The 21,997-nt window shown below is 44.4% G+C and overlaps 1 protein-coding gene across 1 annotated transcript in view; it reads left to right on the top strand.

The window, feature by feature from the left end:
• The window catches only part of LOC127930119 (cAMP-dependent protein kinase type I-beta regulatory subunit-like), a gene marked incomplete at its 5' end in the record, with an annotated part of 160,991 nt that extends 150,855 nt beyond the window's left edge, over positions 1-10,136 (top strand). Inside the window, 2 exons of the mRNA XM_052519511.1 lie at positions 5,729-5,803; positions 8,466-10,136. Coding sequence (XP_052375471.1) covers positions 5,729-5,803; positions 8,466-8,638 — 248 coding nt within the window. The remainder of the gene's footprint in view (positions 1-5,728; positions 5,804-8,465) is intronic.
• Between the last annotated feature and the right edge of the window lie 11,861 nt (positions 10,137-21,997).

Below are 21,997 nucleotides of genomic sequence, written 5' to 3'. Positions count from 1 at the left end.
GTCAATGTGTGCAAAAGGCATGAGGAGGTAGGCCCCATAATGTAAATGTATTCAGGATTAACACTGACCCCTAGTGATAAATGATTTATGATCTGTACAGGTAGAGATATTGGAGTGTGCAGAAAGACCTCACACACAGAATGCAGTCGTGAAGCCACACATACAGTACATTCCCTCTTATCAACATGTACAGTTGAAGTCGGAAGTTTACATACACTGGAGTCATTAAAACTTTGTGAATAGGGAAGTTTTACTAGGTTTAAATGTTAGGAATTGTGAAAAACTGAGTGTAAATGTATTTGGCTATGGTGTATGTAAACTTCCGACTTCAACTATATGTGCTTGCAAATACAGCTACATTTGAAGTCAGAAGTTTACATACACCTTAGCCAAATACATTTAAACTCACTTTTTCACAATTCCTGACATTTAAACTAGTAAAACTTCCCTGTCTTAGGTCAGTTCGGATCACCACTTTATTTTAAGAATGTGAAATGTCAGAATAATAGTAGAGAATGATTTATTTCAGCTTTTATTTGATTTCTTTCATCACATTCCCAGAAGTTCACATACACTCAATTAGTATTTGGTAGCATTGCCTTTAAAATGTTTAACTTGGGTCAAACGTTTTGGGTAGCCTTCCACAAGCTTCCCACAATAAGTTGGGTGAATTTTGGCCCATTCCTCCTGACAGAGCTGGTGTAACTGAGTCAGGTTTGTAGGCCTCCTTGCTCGCACACACGTATTCAGTTCTGGGCACAAATTTTCTATAGGATTGAGGTCAGGGCTTTGTGATGGCCACTCCAATACCTTGACCTTCTTGTCCTTGGAAGCATGCTTGGGGTCATTGTCCATTTGGAAGACCCATTTGCGACCAAGCTTTAACTTCCTGATTGATGTCTTGAGATGTTGCTTCATTATATCCATATTTTCATTCCTCATGAAGCCATCTATTTTGTGAAGCGCACCAGTAACTCCTGCAGCAAAACACCCCCACAACATGATACTACCACCCCTGTGCTTAATGGTCGGGATGTTGTTCTTCGGTTTGCAAGCCTCCTCCTTTTTCCTCCAAACATAGCGATGGTCATTATGGCCAAACAGTTCTATTTTTGTTTCATCAGACCAGAGGATATTTCTCCAAAAGGTACGATCTTTGTCCCCATGTGCAGTTGCAAACCGTAGTCTTTTATGGCAGTTTTAGAGCAGTGGCTTCTTCATTGCTGGGCAGCCTTTCAGGTTATGTCAATATAGGACTCGTTTTACTGTGGATATTGATACTTTTGTACCTGTTTCCTCTAGCATCTACACAAGGTTCTTTGCTGTTATTCTGGGATTGATTTGCACTTTTCGCACCAAAGTACGTTCATCTCTAGGAGTCTCCTTCCTGAGCAGTATGACGGCTGCGTGGTCCCATGGTGTTTATACTTGCGTACTATCGTTTGTACAGATGAACGTGGTACCTTCAGGCGTTTGGAAATTGCTCCCAATGATGAACCAGACTTGTGGAGGTCTACAATTATTTTTCTGAGGTCTTGGCTAATTTCTTTTGATTTTCCCATGATGTCAAGCAAAGAGGCACTGAGTTTGAAGGTAGGCCTTGAAATATGTCCACAGGAAAACATCCAATTGACTCAAATGACGTCAATTAGCCTATCAGAAGCTTCTAAAGCCATGACATTTTCTGGGATTTTCCAAGCTGTGAATTAAACGTGAAATAATCTGTCTGTAAACAATTGTTGGAAAAATGACTTGTGTCTTGCACAAAGTAGATGTCCTAACCGTCTTGCCAAAACTATAGTTTGTTAACAAGTAATTTGTGGAGTGGTTGAAAAATGACTCCAACCTAAGTGTATGTAAACTTCTGACTTCAACTGTGCATACACATGTACACGCATGGCAATATGCATACTCAGTGTATATTCAGTAGGCCTCTTCTTATATATGATCTTAGCAAGCACGCACTCGCTCATAAACAGTTGCACACACACACACTCAAACCGTTTATCAACAGCTGTGAGAGTTGACGTTAACCTTTCTTTGGGCTGCTGTACGGATTGCTTGATAAATCATTCAACTATTTCTTCTCTATTGTGCTATTTGGGAGTGACGCCCGACACACACAAGGTTCTTTGCTGTTATTCACATTGATTTGCACACACACACACACACACACACACACACACACACACACCACACACACACACACCCATTGCCTCTGGTCCCATCTCTAGCGGTCACAGAGTTCAGTCAGGCTGTCCAGCAGACATCAGCTGTTTGTGGAGGACTCCTCTCCTTCTTTTCCTGGGATTGTGTGTGTGTTTCCCATGATGTCAAGTGCGTGGCACTGCGTGTTGTGTGTGTGTGTGTGTGTGTGTGTGTGTCCACAGGTGTGTGTGTGTGTGTGTGTGTGTGTGTGTGTTGCCTGTGTTGTGTGCGTTTGTGCGTGTGTTTTCTGCGTGCGTGTGTGAGACTTCCGTGTTTGTGTGCATGTAATTGCTCTGTCTTGGGTTGTGTGCCAGCAGCTTGGGACTACAGTGATGGAAAGCTCTTGGATAGTGTGTTTGCTTGCCTGTGTGTGTGTGTGTGTGTGTGTGTGTGTGTGTGTGTGTGTGTGTGTGTGTGTGTGTGTGTGTGTGTGTGTGTGTGTGTGTGTGTGTGTGTGTGTGTGTGTGTGTGTGTGTGTGTGTGTGTGTGTGTGTGTGTGTGTGTGTGTGCATTCATTTGTGTGGTGTGCACACGTTTCCATGCTCTCAGTAATGACTGTGAGAGTAAATGAATGGTGATGTAAAGGGCATTGTAGACTCAGACCAGTGGAATCAGCAACAACAGCACCACTGGTTTAGTTTAGGAACACTTCTCTCTCCAAGAGTCAGGGAAATTAACATCAACCAAGTCTAAGTATGTTTCTAAGTATGTTTCTCTGTTTGACTTTGTGTGTCTGTCTGTACAATCTATCTTCTGTCTCTCTTTCTGTCTGTCTGTATCTTTATTTTTCTTTCTGATGCTTTGTTCAGTTGTCAGTTGGTCTGTCTTTTTGTCTCTCTGGTCAGTTGGTCTGTCTTTTTGTCTCTCTGGTCAGTTGGTCTGTCTTTTTGTCTCTCTGGTCAGTTGGTCTGTCTCTCTGGTCAGTTGGTCTGTCTTTTTGTCTCTCTGGTCAGTTGGTCTGTCTCTCTGGTCAGTTGGTCTGTCTTTTTGTCTCTCTGGTCAGTTGGTCTGTCTCTCTGGTCAGTTGGTCTGTCTTTTTGTCTCTCTGGTCAGTTGGTCTGTCTCTCTGGTCAGTTGGTCTGTCTTTTTGTCTCTCTGGTCAGTTGGTCCGTCTCTCTGGTCAGTTGGTCTGTCTCTCTGATCAGTTGTCAGTTGGTCTGTCTCTCTGGTCAGTTGTCAGTTGGTCTGTCTCTCTGGTCAGTTGGTCTGTCTCTCTGGTCAGTTGGTCTGTCTCTCTGGTCAGTTGGTCTGTCTCTCTGGTCAGTTGTCAGTTGGTCTGTCTCTCTGGTCAGTTGTCAGTTGGTCTGTCTCTCTGGTCAGTTGGTCTGTCTCTCTGGTCAGTTGGTCTGTCTCTCTGGTCAGTTGGTCTGTCTCTCTGGTCAGTTGGTCTGTCTCTCTGGTCAGTTGTCAGTTGGTCTGTCTCTCTGGTCAGTTGTCAGTTGGTCTGTCTCTGGTCAGTTGTCAGTTGGTCTGTCTCTCTGGTCAGTTGGTCTGTCTCTCTGGTCAGTTGTCAGTTGGTCTGTCTCTCTGGTCAGTTGTCAGTTGGTCTGTCTCTCTGGTCAGTTGGTCTGTTGGTCTGTCAGTTGGTCAGTTGGTCTGTCTCTCTGGTCAGTTGTCAGTTGGTCTGTCTCTCTGGTCAGTTATCAGTTGGTCTGTCTCTCTGGTCAGTTGTCAGTTGGTCTGTCTCTCTGGTCAGTTGTCAGTTGGTCTGTCTCTCTGGTCAGTTGTCAGTTGGTCTGTCTCTCTGGTCAGTTGTCAGTTGGTCTGTCTCTCTGGTCAGTTGTCTGTTGTCTGTTCTCTGGTTCAGTCCTTCTGTCTCTGGTTAGTTGGTATGTCTGTCTGTTGTCCATGTTTTCATCCTTCTGCAGGTTTGTCTGTTCCCCTTTTCATCCTTCTGCTGTCTGTTCCCTTTTCATCCTTCTGCTGTCTGTTCCCCTTTTCATCCTTCTGCTGTCTGTTCCCCTTTTCATCCTTCTGCTGTCTGTTCCCCTTTTCATCCTTCTGCTGTCTGTTCCCCTTTTCATCCTTCTGCTGTCTGTTCCCCTTTTCATCCTTCTGCTGTCTGTTCCCCTTTTCATCCTTCTGCTGTCTGTTCCCCTTTTCATCCTTCTGCTGTCTGTTCCCCTTTTCATCCTTCTGCTGTCTGTTCCCCTTTTCATCCTTCTGCTGTCTGTTCCCCTTTTCATCCTTCTGCTGTCTGTTCCCCCTTTTCATCCTTCTGCTGTCTGTTCCCCTTTTCATCCTTCTGCTGTCTGTTCCCCTTTTCATCCTTCTGCTGTCTGTTCCCCTTTTCATCCTTCTGCTGTCTGTTCCCCTTTTCATCCTTCTGCTGTCTGTTCCCCTTTTCATCCTTCTGCTGTCTGTTCCCCTTTTCATCCTTCTGCTGTCTGTTCCCCTTTTCATCCTTCTGCTGTCTGTTCCCCTTTTCATCCTTCTGCTGTCTGTTCCCCTTTTTCATCCTTCTGCTGTCTGTTCCCCTTTTCATCCTTCTGCTGTCTGTTCCCCTTTTCATCCTTCTGCTGTCTGTTCCCCTTTTCATCCTTCTGCTGTCTGTTCCCCTTTTCATCCTTCTGCTGTCTGTTCCCCTTTTCATCCTTCTGCTGTCTGTTCCCCTTTTTCATCCTTCTGCTGTCTGTTCCCCTTTTCATCCTTCTGCTGTCTGTTCCCCTTTTCATCCTTCTGCTGTCTGTTCCCCTTTTTCATCCTTCTGGTGTCTGTTCCCCTTTTCATCCTTCTGCTGTCTGTTCCCATCCTTTTGTCTGTTCCCCTTTTCATCCTTCTGCTGTCTGTTCCCCTTTTCATCCTTCTGCTGTCTGTTCCCCTTTTCATCCTTCTGCTGTCTGTTCCCCTTTTCATCCTTCTGCTGTCTGTTCCCCTTTTTCATCCTTCTGCTGTCTGTTCCCCTTTTCATCCTTCTGCTGTCTGTTCCCCTTTTTCATCCTTCTGCTGTCTGTTCCCCTTTTCATCCTTCTGCTGTCTGTTCCCCTTTTCATCCTTCTGCTGTCTGTTCCCCTTTCTCCTTCTGCTGTCTGTTCCTTTTTCATCCTTCTGCTGTCTGTTCCCTCTTTCTCTTCTCTCTGTTCTCTCTCTCTCTCTCTCTCTCTCTCTCTCTCTCTCTCTCTCTCTCTCTCTCTCTCTCTGTCTCTCTCTCTCTCTCTCTCTCTCTCTCTCTCTCTCTCTCTCTCTCTCTCTCTCTCTCTCTCTCTCTGTCTCTCTCTCTCTCTGTCTCTCTCTCTCTCTCTCTCTCTGTCTCTCTCTCTCTCTCTCTCTCTCTCTCTCTCTCTCTCTCTCTCTCTCTCTCTCTCTCTCTCTCTCTCTCTCTCTCTCTCTCTCTCTCTCTCTCTCTCTCTCTCTCTCTGTCTCTCTGTCTCTCTCTGTCTCTTTTCCTCCCTCTTCTCTCTTTCATGAGGTCCGTACATGGGGTCTGCAGAATGCTTTATGTGCATAAATTAGATTTTAAATTCTCTCTCTCTCTCTCTCTCTCTCTCTCTCTCTCTCTCTCTCTCTGTCTCTCTCTCAGCCTCTGTTCTCCAGCGTAGATCTGACAATGAGGAGTACGTCGAGGTTGGTCGTCTGGGGCCATCCGACTACTTTGGTGAGTGGATAACGTTACACACACATTCTTAGGCGAATGCTACATTACAGACCCTGTTCAACACACACCAGGAACTGTTAGGAACCTGTTCAACACACACCAGGAACTGTTAGGAACCTGTTCAACACACACCAGGAACTGTTAGGAACCTGTTCAACACACACCAGGAACTGTTAGGAACCTGTTCAACACACACCAGGAACTGTTAGGAACCTGTTCAAAACACACCAGGAACTGTTAGGAACCTGTTCAACACACACCAGGAACTGTTAGGAACCTGTTCAACACACACCAGGATCTGTTAAACCTGTTCAACACACACCAGGAACTGTTAGGAACCCTGTTCAACACACACCAGGAACTGTTAGGAACCTGTTCAACACACAGGAACTGTTAGGAACCTGTTCAACACACCAGGAACCTGTTCAACACACACCAGGAACTGTTAGGAACCTGTTCAACACACACAGGAACTGTTAGGAACCTGTTCAACACACACCAGGAACTGTTAGGAACCTGTTCAACACACACCAGGAACTGTTAGGAACCTGTTCAACACACACCAGGAACTGTTAGGAACCTGTTCAACACACACCAGGAACTGTTAGGAACCTGTTCAACACACACCAGGAACTGTTAGGAACCTGTTCAACACACACCAGGAACTGTTAGGAACCTGTTCAACACACACAGGAACTGTTAGGAACCTGTTCAACACACACCAGGAACTGTTAGGAACCTGTTCAACACACACCAGGAACTGTTAGGAACCTGTTCAACACACACCAGGAACTGTTAGGAACCTGTTCAACACACACCAGGAACTGTTAGGAACCTGTTCAACACACACCAGGAACTGTTAGGAACCTGTTCAACACACACCAGGAACTGTTAGGAACCTGTTCAACAGGAACTGTTAGGAACCTGTTCAACACACACCAGGAACTGTTAGGAACCTGTTCAACACACCACACACCAGGAACTGTTAGGAACCTGTTCAACACACACCAGGAACTGTTAGGAACCTGTTCAACACACAGGAACCCTGTTCAGGAACTGTTAGGAACCTGTTCAACACACACCAGGAACTGTTAGAACCTGTTCAACACACCAGGAACTGTTAGGAACCTGTTCAACACACACCAGGAACTGTTAGAACCTGTTCAACACACACCAGGAACTGTTAGGAACCTGTTCAACACACACCAGGAACTGTTAGGAACCTGTTCAACACACACCAGGAACTGTTAGGAACCTGTTCAACACACACCAGGAACTGTTAGGAACCTGTTCAAACTGTTAGAACCTGTTCAACACACACCAGGAACTGTTAGGAACCTGTTCAACACACCTGTTAGGAACCTGTTCAGGAACTGTTAGGAACCTGTTCAACACACACCAGGAACTGTTAGGAACCTGTTCAACACACACCAGGAACTGTTAGGAACCTGTTCAACACACACAGGAACTGTTAGGAACCTGTTTAGGAACCTGTTCAACACACACCAGGAACTGTTAGGTTCAACACACCAGGAACTGTTAGGAACCTGTTCAACACACACCAGGAACTGTTAGGAACCTGTTCAACACACCAGGAACTGTTAGGAACCTGTTCAACACACACCAGGAACTGTTAGGAACCTGTTCAACACACAGGAACCAGGAACTGTTAGGAACCTGTTCAACACACACCAGGAACTGTTAGGAACCTGTTCAACCTGTTCAAACCTGTTCACACACACCAGGAACTGTTAGGAACCTGTTCAACACACACCCTGTTCAGGAACTGTTAGGAACCTGTTCAACACACACCAGGAACTGTTAGGAACCTGTTCAACACACACAGGAACTGTTAGGAACCTGTTCAACACACACCAGGAACTGTTAGGAACCTGTTCAACACACACAGGAACTGTTAGGAACCTGTTCAACACACCAGGAACTGTTAGGAACCTGTTCAACACACCAGGAACCTGTTCAACACACACCAGGAACTGTTAGGAACCTGTTCAACACACACCAGGAACTGTTAGGAACCTGTTCAACACACACCAGGAACTGTTAGGTTCAACAACACACCAGGAACTGTTAGGAACCTGTTCAACACACACCAGGAACTGTTAGGAACCTGTTCAACACACCAGGAACTGTTAGGAACCTGTTCAACACACACCAGGAACTGTTAGGAACCTGTTCAACACACACCAGGAACTGTTAGGAACCTGTTCAACACACCAGGAACTGTTAGGAACCTGTTCAACACACACCAGGAACTGTTAGGAACCTGTTCAACACACACCAGGAACTGTTAGGAACCTGTTCAACACACACCAGGAACTGTTAGGAACCTGTTCAACACACCAGGAACTGTTAGGAACCTGTTCAACACACACAGGAACTGTTAGGAACCTGTTCAACACACACCAGGAACTGTTAGGAACCTGTTCAACACACCAGGAACTGTTAGGAACCTGTTCAACACACACCAGGAACTGTTAGGAACCTGTTCAACACACACCAGGAACTGAACACAACACACAGGAACTGAAAGGACACAACCTTATAGGGACCCCAACATTATATGTCATCATCATCATAAGTAATGACCCTCATGAAAGTCAACAGAATGACCCCTGACCTCTGACTCCACCTTGTCCTCCAGGTGAGATCGCCCTGCTGCTGAACAGGCCGCGGGCGGCCACAGTGGTGGCCCGGGGACCCCTGAAGTGTGTGAAGCTGGACCGGCCCCGCTTCGAACGGGTCCTGGGGCCCTGCTCGGAGATCCTAAAGAGGAACATCCAGAGATACAACAGCTTCATCTCTCTCACCGTGTGAGGGGCCACCGGGGGCCAAATGGGGAGGGAAAGGTGTGGATGGGTGGGGCAGGGGGGTTCTGCTGACAGGGCTTCTTCCTGACTTTTTTTCTTTTGGCTCTGTTCTTCTAATTCTGATCTTCTTCTTGTCCTTCACTTTGACCTGTACTGTCTCTGTAGCTCTATGGAAATGAACAATGAAACATGTGGGATGAATGTGGCGAGGACGGACACACAGTGTGGATGTACTTTAAATGGCTCATATGTTACAGGGGTCATATATGTTTACTGAATATGATACATGCTTGGAGAATGCAATGAATGGAGGTAGATTGCACTTGTATGTATTTTATGAGGAAAACTATAACAGAGGAGGGGTGGGGTAATTCAGGAAGGGAAGTCATGAATTCAGGAAGTGATGTCATGTTTACGTACAGCGATGGAGGAAGTTGGGTGTCTTTGCACGCTGGTTGTAGTTTTTTGCCTTTTCGCTTTAGGGTCCTGGTCGTTGGTCCGTGGTTGCCATTTCTACGTCAAATCAACCCACTACCTGATGACACAGGCCTTTGTTACCTAAAAACTAGAGGTAGACGTAAAAACAACTTTTATTCTTGTCTGTTTCATTGATCTCAATGCTTTTTAACTGTACTTGTGTTGCTGGTACGAATGACGATGGGGTGTTTGTTAGACGTTATATTTTAAATAGGGGTTTTATTGATGGATGCTGCAAATGTGCCATGTGAAGGAGTGTGGCTTTTATTTTGTAAAGATACCTCCATTCTGATGTTTTATCTCAATCTGATTCTGTACATTGTTCCAAAGGCGCAATAGTGTTTGTTAGATTAACACACAGACACACACACTCTCTCAAACACATAACACACAGACACGGTCACACACTAACAGACACACACATGCACATGTACACACACATACACAAACACACACGTTCTGACATACACTCATACAGGTGGATATACACACACACATACTCACACACACACACACAAACACACTCACACACACACAAACATACTCACACACACATACACACACACACAAACACACTCACACACACACACACACACACACAAACACACTCACACACACACACTCTCTCAGGACTATAAATTCATAATACAAATGTCTTACACTGGATGCTTTTTCAGCTGATTTTGGTCTGTGTTAAATTGATTGGTGAGATAATTTTCCATCACTTTACAGTTCTTAGCTTTTGGTGAATACAGCAGTTTGTTTAAATTGTTTTGATGATGTTGATTTAAATGTTATTATAAATGTTTAAACCAGAGAAATAGACAAAGTCATGTTACTCTCTTTCTAGGTCATTGGAGATTGTGATCTCTATCTCAATTCAAAGTTGCACAATAATTGACCAATGGCAGATGATGTCCAATGGAGCTGACCTATAGAACAGCATCTTTCTGTATTCCACACTCTCATTGGTTCTCATCATATTATTCCATCCTTTTCAGCAAATAAATACAAGCTTCTGAACTCCATTGGTTTCTTTCTTTGTATTTGTCATATATTTTAACTGTGCTGTTTAACTAAAGTTCTCAACCTAGAAACATTTTACAGACTGTATGTTTTACATGAGTTGTCTTGTTGTTTTTAGTCCCACTGGTTTCACTGGTTCTTGGTTTCACTGGTTCTTGGTTTCACTGGTTCTTGGTTTCACTGGTTCTTGGTTTCACTGGTTCTTGGTTTCACTGGTTCTTGGTTTCACTGGTTCTTGGTTTCACTGGTTCTAGGTTTTACTAGAAATCGTTTTTCTAACGCTCTTCCATTAATTGTTTGTTCTCTACTGGTGTTTCAATGAAATATAGATCATAATCGGTCTCACATTCCTTCCCATCTCTTACCCTGTCGGCATGTCCTGCATCCTCATTTCTTGATTAGTTCTTGTTCTCTTTTGCTTTTTACGGCTCTCACTCTGCTCTCTCCATCCCTCTTTTTCTTTCTCCCTCTCTTACCCCCTCCCACTCCTCCACCTCTTCCCCTCATTCTCCTACCCTCATTCTCCTACCCACCTACCCTTCCTCTCTCTCCTCCACCTCTTCCCCTCATTCTCCTACCCACCTACCCTTCCTCTCTCTCCTCCACCTCTTCCCCTCATTCTCCTAACCACCTACCCTTCCTCTCTCTCCTCCACCTCTTCCCCTCATTCTCCTACCCACCTACCCTTCCTCTCTCCTCCACCTCTTCCCCTCATTCTCCTACCCACCTACCCTTCCTCTCTCTCCTCCACCTCTTCCCCTCATTCTCCTACCCACCTACCCTTCCTCTCTCTCCTCCACCTCTTCCCCTCATTCTCCTACCCACCTACCCTTCCTCTCTCTCCTCCACCTCTTCCCCTCATTCTCCTACCCACCTACCCTTCCTCTCTCTCCTCCACCTCTTCCCCTCATTCTCCTAACCACCTACCCTTCCTCTCTCTCCTCCACCTCTTCCCCTCATTCTCCTAACCACCTACCCTTCCTCTCTCTCCTCCACCTCTTCCCTCATTCTCCTACCCACCTACCCTTCCTCTCTCTCCTCCATCTCTTCCCCTCATTCTCCTAACCACCTACCCTTCCTCTCTCTCCTCCACCTTCCCTATTCTCCTACCCACCTACCCATCCTCTCTCTCCTCCACCTCTTCCCCTGGTTCTCCTACCCACCTACCCTTCCTCTTCTCCTCCACCTCTTCCCCTCATTCTCCTAACCACCTACCCTTCCTCTCTCTCCTCCACCTCTTCCCCTCATTCTACCTACCTACCCTTCCTTCTCTCCTCCACCTCTTCCCCTTAATTCTCCTTCACCTACTTTCCCAATCTTCTCCACCTCTTCCCCACATTCTCTTCCCACTCTACCCTGTCCATGTCTCCCTCCACCTCTTCCCCTCATTCTCCTACCCACCTACCCTTCCTCTCTCTCTCCACCTCTTCCCCTCATTCTCCTACCCACCCCTGTCTTAGCTACCCTTCCTCTCTCTCACCTCCACCTCTTCCCCTCATTCTCCTACCCACCTACCCTTCCTCTCTCTCCTCTACCTCTTCCCCTCATTCTCCTACCCACCTACCCTTCCTCTCTCTCCTCCACCTCTTCCCCTCATTCTCCTAACCACCTACCCTTCCTCTCTCCTCCACCTCTTCCCCTCATTCTCCTACCCACCTACCCTTCCTCTCTCTCCTCCACCTCTTCCCCTCATTCTCCTACCCACCTACCCTTCCTCTCTCTCCTCCACCTCTTCCCCTCATTCTCCTACCCACCTACCCTTCCTCTCTCTCCTCCACCTCTTCCCCTCATTCTCCTACCCACCTACCCTTCCTCTCTCTCCTCCACCTCTTCCCCTCATTCTCCTACCCACCTACCCTTCCTCTCTCTCCTCCACCTCTTCCCCTCATTCTCCTAACCACCTACCCTTCCTCTCTCTCCTCCACCTCTTCCCCTCATTCTCCTAACCACCTACCCTTCCTCTCTCTCCTCCACCTCTTCCCCTCATTCTCCTAACCACCTACCCTTCCTCTCTCTCCTCCACCTCTTCCCCTCATTCTCCTAACCACCTACCCTTCCTCTCTCTCCTCCACTCTCTAAGCTAGGTGTCGGTCATCCGTCAGTATATAGCGGGACGTCAGGATTCCTCACAGCTAGTTTCCACTCTGCTGTGTGGAGTAAAGCTGAAGCCTTGACACATTCCTCCCCATCTTAAAGCCTGCTAAATCAACTGAGGAATGTGGCCTGCACTGAACCAACACCGTTTAGCCCCCATCACACACAACCACCTGCATGTATGTGAGTGTGCACACAGACACGTTGATAGACACACACATTCATACACACAAACGCATGCTTGCAGACACACACATTCACATCATAAACACACCCACATTCATTTAAATACACACACACTCACCCACACACTCACGCGCACACACACACATCACGCACACACAGGTACAACACACCTGCACACAAAGACACACACCTTCACATTCATTTAAATACACACACACACACACACACACACACACACACACACACACACACACTTCAAACACGTGCCCTGTCTTAGCTGCATACAAAGACACAGAAACACACCCACATTCATTTAAATACACACACACTCTCTCACACACACACACACACACACACACACACACACACACACACACACACACACACACACACACACACACACACACACACACACACACACACACACGTGCCCTGTCTTAGCTGCATACAAAGACACAGAAACACACACACACACTGTCCTGCATACACACAGGCACACCACAGCAATCCCAGTGATTATCGGAGGCTCCTGTCAGAACAGCTAGGTTGTGTTTATGTCCCAACATCACCACACTCTCCTCCAGGCCCCAGAGCAACACACAGTACATCTCTACAGTTCACATTATTTATCCTCTCCTTTCTCCTCTTCCTTCCCTTTTTGTTTCCAGTTTTCTGATTCACACTTTATTTCTCGTCGTCCGCGTAATTCTTTCTCCCTCGTCCCCCTGCCTCGTCACCTCTCACAGTTGCAGAGACGGATGACGAGGTCAGTAGAGGGTCTAACGTTTCACCTTCAACATCTCTTCAAACAGGTAGTCTAACGTTTCACCTTCAACATCTCTTCAAACAGGTAGTCTAACGTTTCACCTTCAACATCTCTTCAAACAGGTAGTCTAACGTTTCACCTTCAACATCTCTTCAAACAGGTAGTCTAACGTTTCACCTTCAACATCTCTTCAAACAGGTAGTCTAACGTTTCACCTTCAACATCTCTTCAAACAGGTAGTCTAACGTTTCACCTTCAACATCTCTTCAAACAGGTAGTCTAACGTTTCACCTTCAACATCTCTTCAAACAGGTAGTCTAACGTTTCACCTTCAACATCTCTTCAAACAGGTAGTCTAACGTTTCACCTTCAACATCTCTTCAAACAGGTAGTCTAACGTTTCACCTTCAACATCTCTTCAAACAGGTAGTCTAACGTTTCACCTTCAACATCTCTTCAAACAGGTAGTCTAACGTTTCACCTTCAACATCTCTTCAAACAGGTAGTCTAACGTTTCACCTTCAACATCTCTTCAAACAGGTAGTCTAACGTTTCACCTTCAACATCTCTTCAAACAGGTAGTCTAACGTTTCACCTTCAACATCTCTTCAAACAGGTAGTCTAACGTTTCACCTTCAACATCTCTTCAAACAGGTAGTCTAACGTTTCACCTTCAACATCTCTTCAAACAGGTAGTCTAACGTTTCACCTTCAACATCTCTTCAAACAGGTAGTCTAACGTTTCACCTTCAACATCTCTTCAAACAGGTAGTCTAACGTTTCACCTTCAACATCTCTTCAAACAGGTAGTCTAACGTTTCACCTTCAACATCTCTTCAAACAGGTAGTCTAACGTTTCACCTTCAACATCTCTTCAAACAGGTAGTCTAACGTTTCACCTTCAACATCTCTTCAAACAGGTAGTCTAACGTTTCACCTTCAACATCTCTTCAAACAGGTAGTCTAACGTTTCACCTTCAACATCTTCCACAGACCGGTGGACACAGCTCAACACTCCAACCCAGAGTGGTTATCTAAACAGAGGTGATGAGCTGTGTCTGACCTGTGTCTTGGTCTATGTAGAGTCCACAGCACCTGATCTGGCTTCCACCCTGGAATTCTGTGAGTGGGCCTGACCTTCATAAAGGTAGAACGTTTCACACTCTCTTCAAACAGGTGCTAACGTTTCACCTTCAACATAACTCTTCAAACAGGCTGTGGGCCAACATCTCTTCAAACAGGTAGTGTAATCAGAGCTGTATTCATAAAGTGTCTCAAGGTAGGAGTGCTGATCTGGTATCAGGTCCCCCCTGCCCAAATAATCGTATCATTATATTATCTCAACTGTAAAACTAATCCTAGATCATATTCCGAGACTTGTGTGAATACGGGCCCAGGACACATGCATGCACACACACGAACACAACAGGTAGTCTAACTCTCTCTCTCTCTTCAACTCTCTCTCTCTCTCTCTCTCTCTCTCTCTCTCTCTCTCTCTCTCTCTCTCTCTTTCTCTCAGTATCACACACACCACCTGGATATACTGTACAGGGTGACCAAGTTCATTGCCTGAGACATATAGTGCATTCCTCCATATAGCAGTCATCCATCTACACATACCCAGGCCAGGACAGCAGCAGTTCATGCCCAGCCAAAGCTCCCCATCCCTGGGATGATGAGAACCACAGCCCCCTACAACACATCCATCCAGGACAATTGTCTCATTGAATGAATGGTAAGTGCATTGTGTACAGGAAATGGATTATGGCTTTGATTATATAGACATACATATAGCTTTAACACAGGTATCATTAGACAGTTCTGGGAACGTTACATTTGACATGGAGGAATGAGTGAAAGACATGAACCAGTTTCTCCTGATTCTTGTGGGAATGAGAGCGCTGTAAGGAGAACCCAGACCCTCTTGTGAAAGTGTGTTTTGTTTTCCATGTTTAACAGCCAAGGCAAGTGTGTGTTATGTTGTACATCTAGGGAACACAGCCGGAGCCCATTGAGGTAGGCTGTGCTGTCCCTGCTCCTCCCCTCCCCTCCTCAATCGCTCCCGTTTAGCATGAGAAAGAACTCTCCCGGGACGAGGGAAGAGAGGATGGGGATTTGAATCATTAAACATTCCTGCCAGATTGCCACCCCCAACCGATGACCACCCTCCCTCTCTGGCAGAACAACTCTCTCTGTCTCTCTCTCTCTCTTTTCTCTGTCCCTACGACCCTGTTCTTCCTTCCTTATCTCTCCTTTTCCCCTCCCAATCTCTTCTCTATTTCTCCCCCCTCCTCTCTCTCTCCCTTTTCCCCTCCCAATATCTTCTCCCCCCTCTCTCCCTTTTCCCATCCCAATATCTTCTCTATCCCCCAACTCTCTCTCTCAAACAGGTTCCCCTCCCAATCTCTTCTCTATTTCTCCCCCCTCCTCTCTCTCTCCCTTTTCCCCTCCCAATATCTTCTCCCCCCCTCTCTCCCTTTTCCCCTCCCAATCTGTTCTCTCTTTCTCTTCCTTCTCCTTCCTTCCATCTCTCTCCCTGTTCCCCTCCCATGGACCACTATGGACCCAGAGCTCACGGTGGCATTCCCACACTGGGGCATCTTTGTGCCTGTGAATGGGGAGGGACACGACTCCAATGGCACTTGTCGGTCACAGAAACAAGTGGACTGAAGGAGGACAGAGTATAAGGAGAGGAGGACAATATGAATGGAAATATCAAACTATTGCTCTTGGCCTGTATTCATAGAGCACCTCAGAGTAGGAGTGCTGATCTAGGACCAGGTCCTCCCTGTCCATGTGCTCTTATTCATGATGATTTAAATACATCTCAGAGTAGGAGTGCTGATCTAGGACCAGGTCCTCCCTGTCCATGTGCTCTTATTCATGATGATTTAAATACATCTCAGAGTAGGAGTGCTGATCTAGGACCAGGTCCTCCCTGTCCATGTGCTCTTATTCATGATGATTTAAATACATCTCAGAGTAGGAGTGCTGATCTAGGACCAGGTCCTGCCTGTCCATGTGCTCTTATTCATGATGATTTAAATACATCTCAGAGTAGGAGTGCTGATCTAGGACCAGGTCCTCCCTGTCCATGTGCTCTTATTCATGATGATTTAAATACATCTCTCATGATGATTTAAATACATCTCAGAGTAGGAGGAGGTCCTCCCTGTCTGTGCTCTTATCAAACAGGTAGGAGTGCTGATCTAGGACCAGGTCCTGTTCCATGTGCTCTTATTCATGATGATTTAAATACATCTCAGAGTAGTGCTGATCTAGGACCAGGTCCTCCCTGTCCATGTGCTCTTATTCATGAGGATCTAAATGGTGAAAGTGTTCCTGCAGTACAGTATATCAGCACATATAGGTCAGGACTTTGTGTCAGGTTCTGTCTGAGCATTTTCTCTGTGGGAGAACCTCCAACAGCTACAACATTATGTAAGGCTGGTATTGGTACAGCATTGCTTGGTTCTGAAGAGGGTAAGACTAAAGCAGCTCCTAGATCAGATCTGACATGATTACAGTTTTTTGCGTTTGCTGACACACTTGTTGCAGAATTTGGCTCATACACACAAGCCAAATAAGACACAACACTTGGAGATAAACATCTCACAACTATGTCAAAATACAACTCTGCAATCAAAACCAAACAATCCTTTTTCAAAATGGCATTTTTGCAACAAAATGATACACACATGCACCATTTGAATAACTCTTTCAAAGCAGCAACACATTGATGTACTTCATACAAAACACTGCTGTCTTTCGTACTTTGTATACCTTTTGAATGTTCTCATACAGGCTGCTGTGAAACATTGCTCCAGTACAGTACATCTAGTCACAGTACATCTAGTCACAGTACATCTAGTCACAGTACATCTAGTCACAGTACATCTAGTCACAGTACATCTAGTCACAGTACATCTAGTCACAGTACATCTAGTCACAGTACATCTAGTCACAGTACATCTAGTCACAGTACATCTAGTCACAGTACATCTAGTCACAGTACATCTAGTCACAGTACATCTAGTCACAGTACATCTAGTCACAGTACATCTAGTCACAGTACATCTAGTCACAGTACATCTAGTCACAGTACATCTAGTCACAGTACATCTAGTCACAGTACATCTAGTCACAGTACATCTAGTCACAGTACATCTAGTCACAGTACATCTACTAGTCACAGTACATCTACTAGTCACAGTACATCTAGTCAGTCACAGTACATCTACTAGTCACAGTACATCTAGTCACAGTACATCTAGTCACAGTACATCTAGTCACAGTACATCTAGTCACAGTACATCTAGTCACAGTACATCTAGTCACAGTACATCTAGTCACAGTACATCTAGTCACAGTACATCTAGTCACAGTACATCTAGTCACAGTACATCTACTCTAGTCACAGTACATCTAGTCACAGTACATCTAGTCACAGTACATCTAGTCACAGTACATCTAGTCACAGTACATCTAGTCACAGTACATCTAGTCACAGTACATCTAGTCACAGTACATCTAGTCACATTACATCTAGTCACAGTACATCTACTAGTCACAGTACATCTAGTCACAGTACATCTAGTCACAGTACATCTAGTCACAGTACATCTAGTCACAGTACATCTAGTCACAGTACATCTAGTCACAGTACATCTAGTCACAGTACATCTAGTCACAGTACATCTAGTCACAGTACATCTAGTCACAGTACATCTAGTCACAGTACATCTAGTCACAGTACATCTAGTCACAGTACATCTAGTCACAGTACATCTAGTCACATTACATCTAGTCACAGTACATCTAGTCACAGTACATCTAGTCACAGTACATCTAGTCACAGTACATCTAGTCACATTACATCTAGTCACAGTACATCTAGTCACAGTACATCTAGTCACAGTACATCTAGTCACAGTACATCTAGTCACAGTACATCTAGTCACAGTACATCTAGTCACAGTACATCTAGTCACAGTACATCTAGTCAATACATCTAGTCACAGTACATCTAGTCACAGTACATCTAGTCACAGTACATCTAGTCACAGTACATCTAGTCACAGTACAGTACATTAGTCACAGTACATCTAGTCACAGTACATCTAGTCACAGTACATCTAGTCACAGTACATCTAGTCACAGTACATCTAGTCACAGTACATCTAGTCACAGTACATCTAGTCACAGTACATCTAGTCACAGTACATCTAGTCACAGTACATCTAGTCACAGTACATCTAGTCACAGTACATCTAGTCACAGTACATCTAGTCACATTACATCTAGTCACAGTACATCTAGTCACAGTACATCTAGTCACATTACATCTAGTCACAGTACATCTAGTCACAGTACATCTAGTCACAGTACATCTAGTCACAGTACATCTAGTCACAGTACATCTAGTCACAGAATCTAGTCACAGTACATCTAGTCACAGTACATCTAGTCACAGTACATCTAGTCACAGTACATCTAGTCACAGTACATCTAGTCACAGTACATCTAGTCACAGTACATCTAGTCACAGTACATCTAGTCACAGTACATCTAGTCACAGTACATCTAGTCACAGTACATCTAGTCACAGTACATCTAGTCACAGTACATCTAGTCACAGTACATCTAGTCACAGTACATCTAGTCACAGTACATCTAGTCACATTACATCTAGTCACAGTACATCTACTAGTCACAGTACATCTAGTCACAGTACATCTAGTCACAGTACATCTAGTCACAGTACATCTAGTCACTACATCTAGTCACAGTACATCTAGTCACAGTACATCTAGTCACAGTACATCTAGTCACAGTACATCTAGTCACAGTACATCTAGTCACAGTACATCTAGTCACAGTGCATCTAGTCACAGTACATCTAGTCACAGTACATCTAGTCACAGTACATCTAGTCACATTACATCTAGTCACAGTACATCTACTAGTCACAGTACATCTGTCACATCTTAGTCTCTAGTCACAGTCATCTAGTCACAGTGGATCTAGTCACAGTACATCTAGTCACAGTACATCTAGTCACAGTACATCTAGGTACATCTAGTCACAGTGGGGAGTCACAGTACATCTAGTCACAGTACATCTAGTCACAGTACATCTAGTCACAGTACACTAGTCACAGTACATCTAGTCACAGTACATCTAGTCACAGTACATCTAGTCACATCAAACATCTGTCACAGTACATCTAGTACAGTCATCTAGTCACAGTACATCTAGTCACAGTACATCTAGTCACAGTCCATCTAGTCATCTAGTCACAGTACATCTAGTCAAAGTACATCTAGTCACAGTACAGGTCTAGTCACAGTGCTCTTAGTCACAGTACATCTAGTCAAATACATCTCAGTCACAGTACATCTAGTCACAGTACATCTAGTCACTACATCTAGTCACAGTACATGCTCTCATCACAGATGATTTAGTCAATACATCTCACAGTACATCTAGTCACAGTACATCTAGTCACAGTACCTAGTCCAGTACATCTGTCACTCATCTAGTCACATACATCTAACAGTACATCTAGTCAGAGTACATCTAGTGGACATCTAGTCACAGTACATCTAGTCCAGTACATCTGTCACAGTACTCTAGTCACAGTCATCTAGTCACAGTACATCTAAATCACAGTACATCTAGTGTTACATCTAGTCACAGTACATCTAGTCACAGTACATCTAGTCACAGTACATTAGTCACAGTACATCTAGTCACAGTACATCTAGTCACAGTACATCTAGTCACAGTACATCTAGTCACAGTACATCTAGTCACAGTACATCTAGTCACAGTACATCTAGTCACTGTACATCTAGTCACAGTACATTGTCTTGGTACATCTAGTCACAGTACATCTAGTCACAGTACATCTAGTCACAGACATCTGTCACATGATCTAGTCAGTTTTTCTAGTCACAGTACATCTGTCACACTTACATCTAGTCAGAACATCTAGTCACAGTACACTAGCACAACATAAGACACAGTACATCTAGATAAACATCTCACAACTATAGTCAAAATACAACTCTGTCAATCAAAACCAAACATCTAGTCACAGTACATCTTTCAAAATACATCTAGTCACAGTACATCTAGTCACAGTACATCTAGTCACCATTTAGTCACATAACATCTAGTCACAGTACATCTAGTCACATTACATCTAGTCACAGTACATCTAGTCACAACATCTAGTCACAGTACATCTAGTCACAGTACATCTAGTCACAGTACATCTAGTCACAGTACATCTAGTCACAGTACATCTAGTCACAGTACATCTAGTCACAGTACATCTAGTCACAGTACATCTAGTCACAGTACATCTAGTCACAGTACATCTAGTCACAGTACATCTAGTCACAGTACATCTAGTCACAGTACATCTAGTCACAGTACATCTAGTCACAGTACATCTAGTCACAGGTCACATTACATCTAGTCACAGTACATCTAGTCACAGTACATCTAGTCACAGTACATCTAGTCACATTACATCTAGTCACAGTACATCTAGTCACAGTACATCTAGTCACAGTACATCTAGTCACAGTACATCTAGTCACAGTACATCTAGTCACAGTACATCTAGTCACAGTACATCTAGTCACAGTACATCTAGTCACAGTACATCTAGTCACAGTACATCTAGTCACAGTACATCTAGTCACAGTACATCTAGTCACAGTACATCTAGTCACAGTACATCTAGTCACAGTACATCTAGTCACATCTACTAGTCACAGTACATCTAGTCACAGTACATCTAGTCACAGTACATCTAGTCACAGTACATCTAGTCACAGTACATCTAGTCACAGTACATCTAGTCACAGTACATCTAGTCACAGTACATCTAGTCACAGTACATCTAGTCACAGTACATCTAGTCACAGTACATCTAGTCACAGTACATCTAGTCACAGTACATCTAGTCACAGTACATCTAGTCACAGTACATCTAGTCACAGTACATCTAGTCACAGTACATCTAGTCACAGTACATCTAGTCACAGTACATCTAGTCACAGTACATCTAGTCACAGTACATCTAGTCACATTACATCTAGTCACAGTACATCTAGTCACAGTACATCTAGTCACAGTACATCTAGTCACAGTACATCTAGTCACAGTACATCTAGTCACAGTACATCTAGTCACAGTACATCTAGTCACAGTACATCTAGTCACAGTACATCTAGTCACAGTACATCTAGTCACAGTACATCTAGTCACAGTACATCTAGTCACAGTACATCTAGTCACAGTACATCTAGTCACATTACATCTAGTCACAGTACATCTAGTCACAGTACATCTAGTCACAGTACATCTAGTCACAGTACATCTAGTCACAGTACATCTAGTCACAGTACATCTAGTCACAGTACATCTAGTCACAGTACATCTAGTCACAGTACATCTAGTCACAGTACATCTAGTCACAGTACATCTAGTCACAGTACATCTAGTCACAGTACATCTAGTCACAGTACATCTAGTCACATTACATCTAGTCACAGTACATCTAGTCACAGTACATCTAGTCACACATCTAGTCACATCATAGTCACAGTACATCTAGTCACATTACATCTAGTCACAGTACATCTAGTCACAGTACATCTAGTCACAGTACATCTAGTCACAGTACATCTAGTCACAGTACATCTAGTCACAGTACATCTAGTCACAGTACATCTAGTCACAGTACATCTAGTCACAGTACATCTAGTCACAGTACATCTAGTCACAGTACATCTAGTCACA

Source organism: Oncorhynchus keta, chromosome 5, assembly GCF_023373465.1.
Source record: "Oncorhynchus keta strain PuntledgeMale-10-30-2019 chromosome 5, Oket_V2, whole genome shotgun sequence".
NCBI lineage: Eukaryota > Metazoa > Chordata > Actinopteri > Salmoniformes > Salmonidae > Oncorhynchus > Oncorhynchus keta.
Note: the sequence above shows the minus strand (reverse complement) of the source record. Positions and strands in the feature narration are given on the sequence as shown.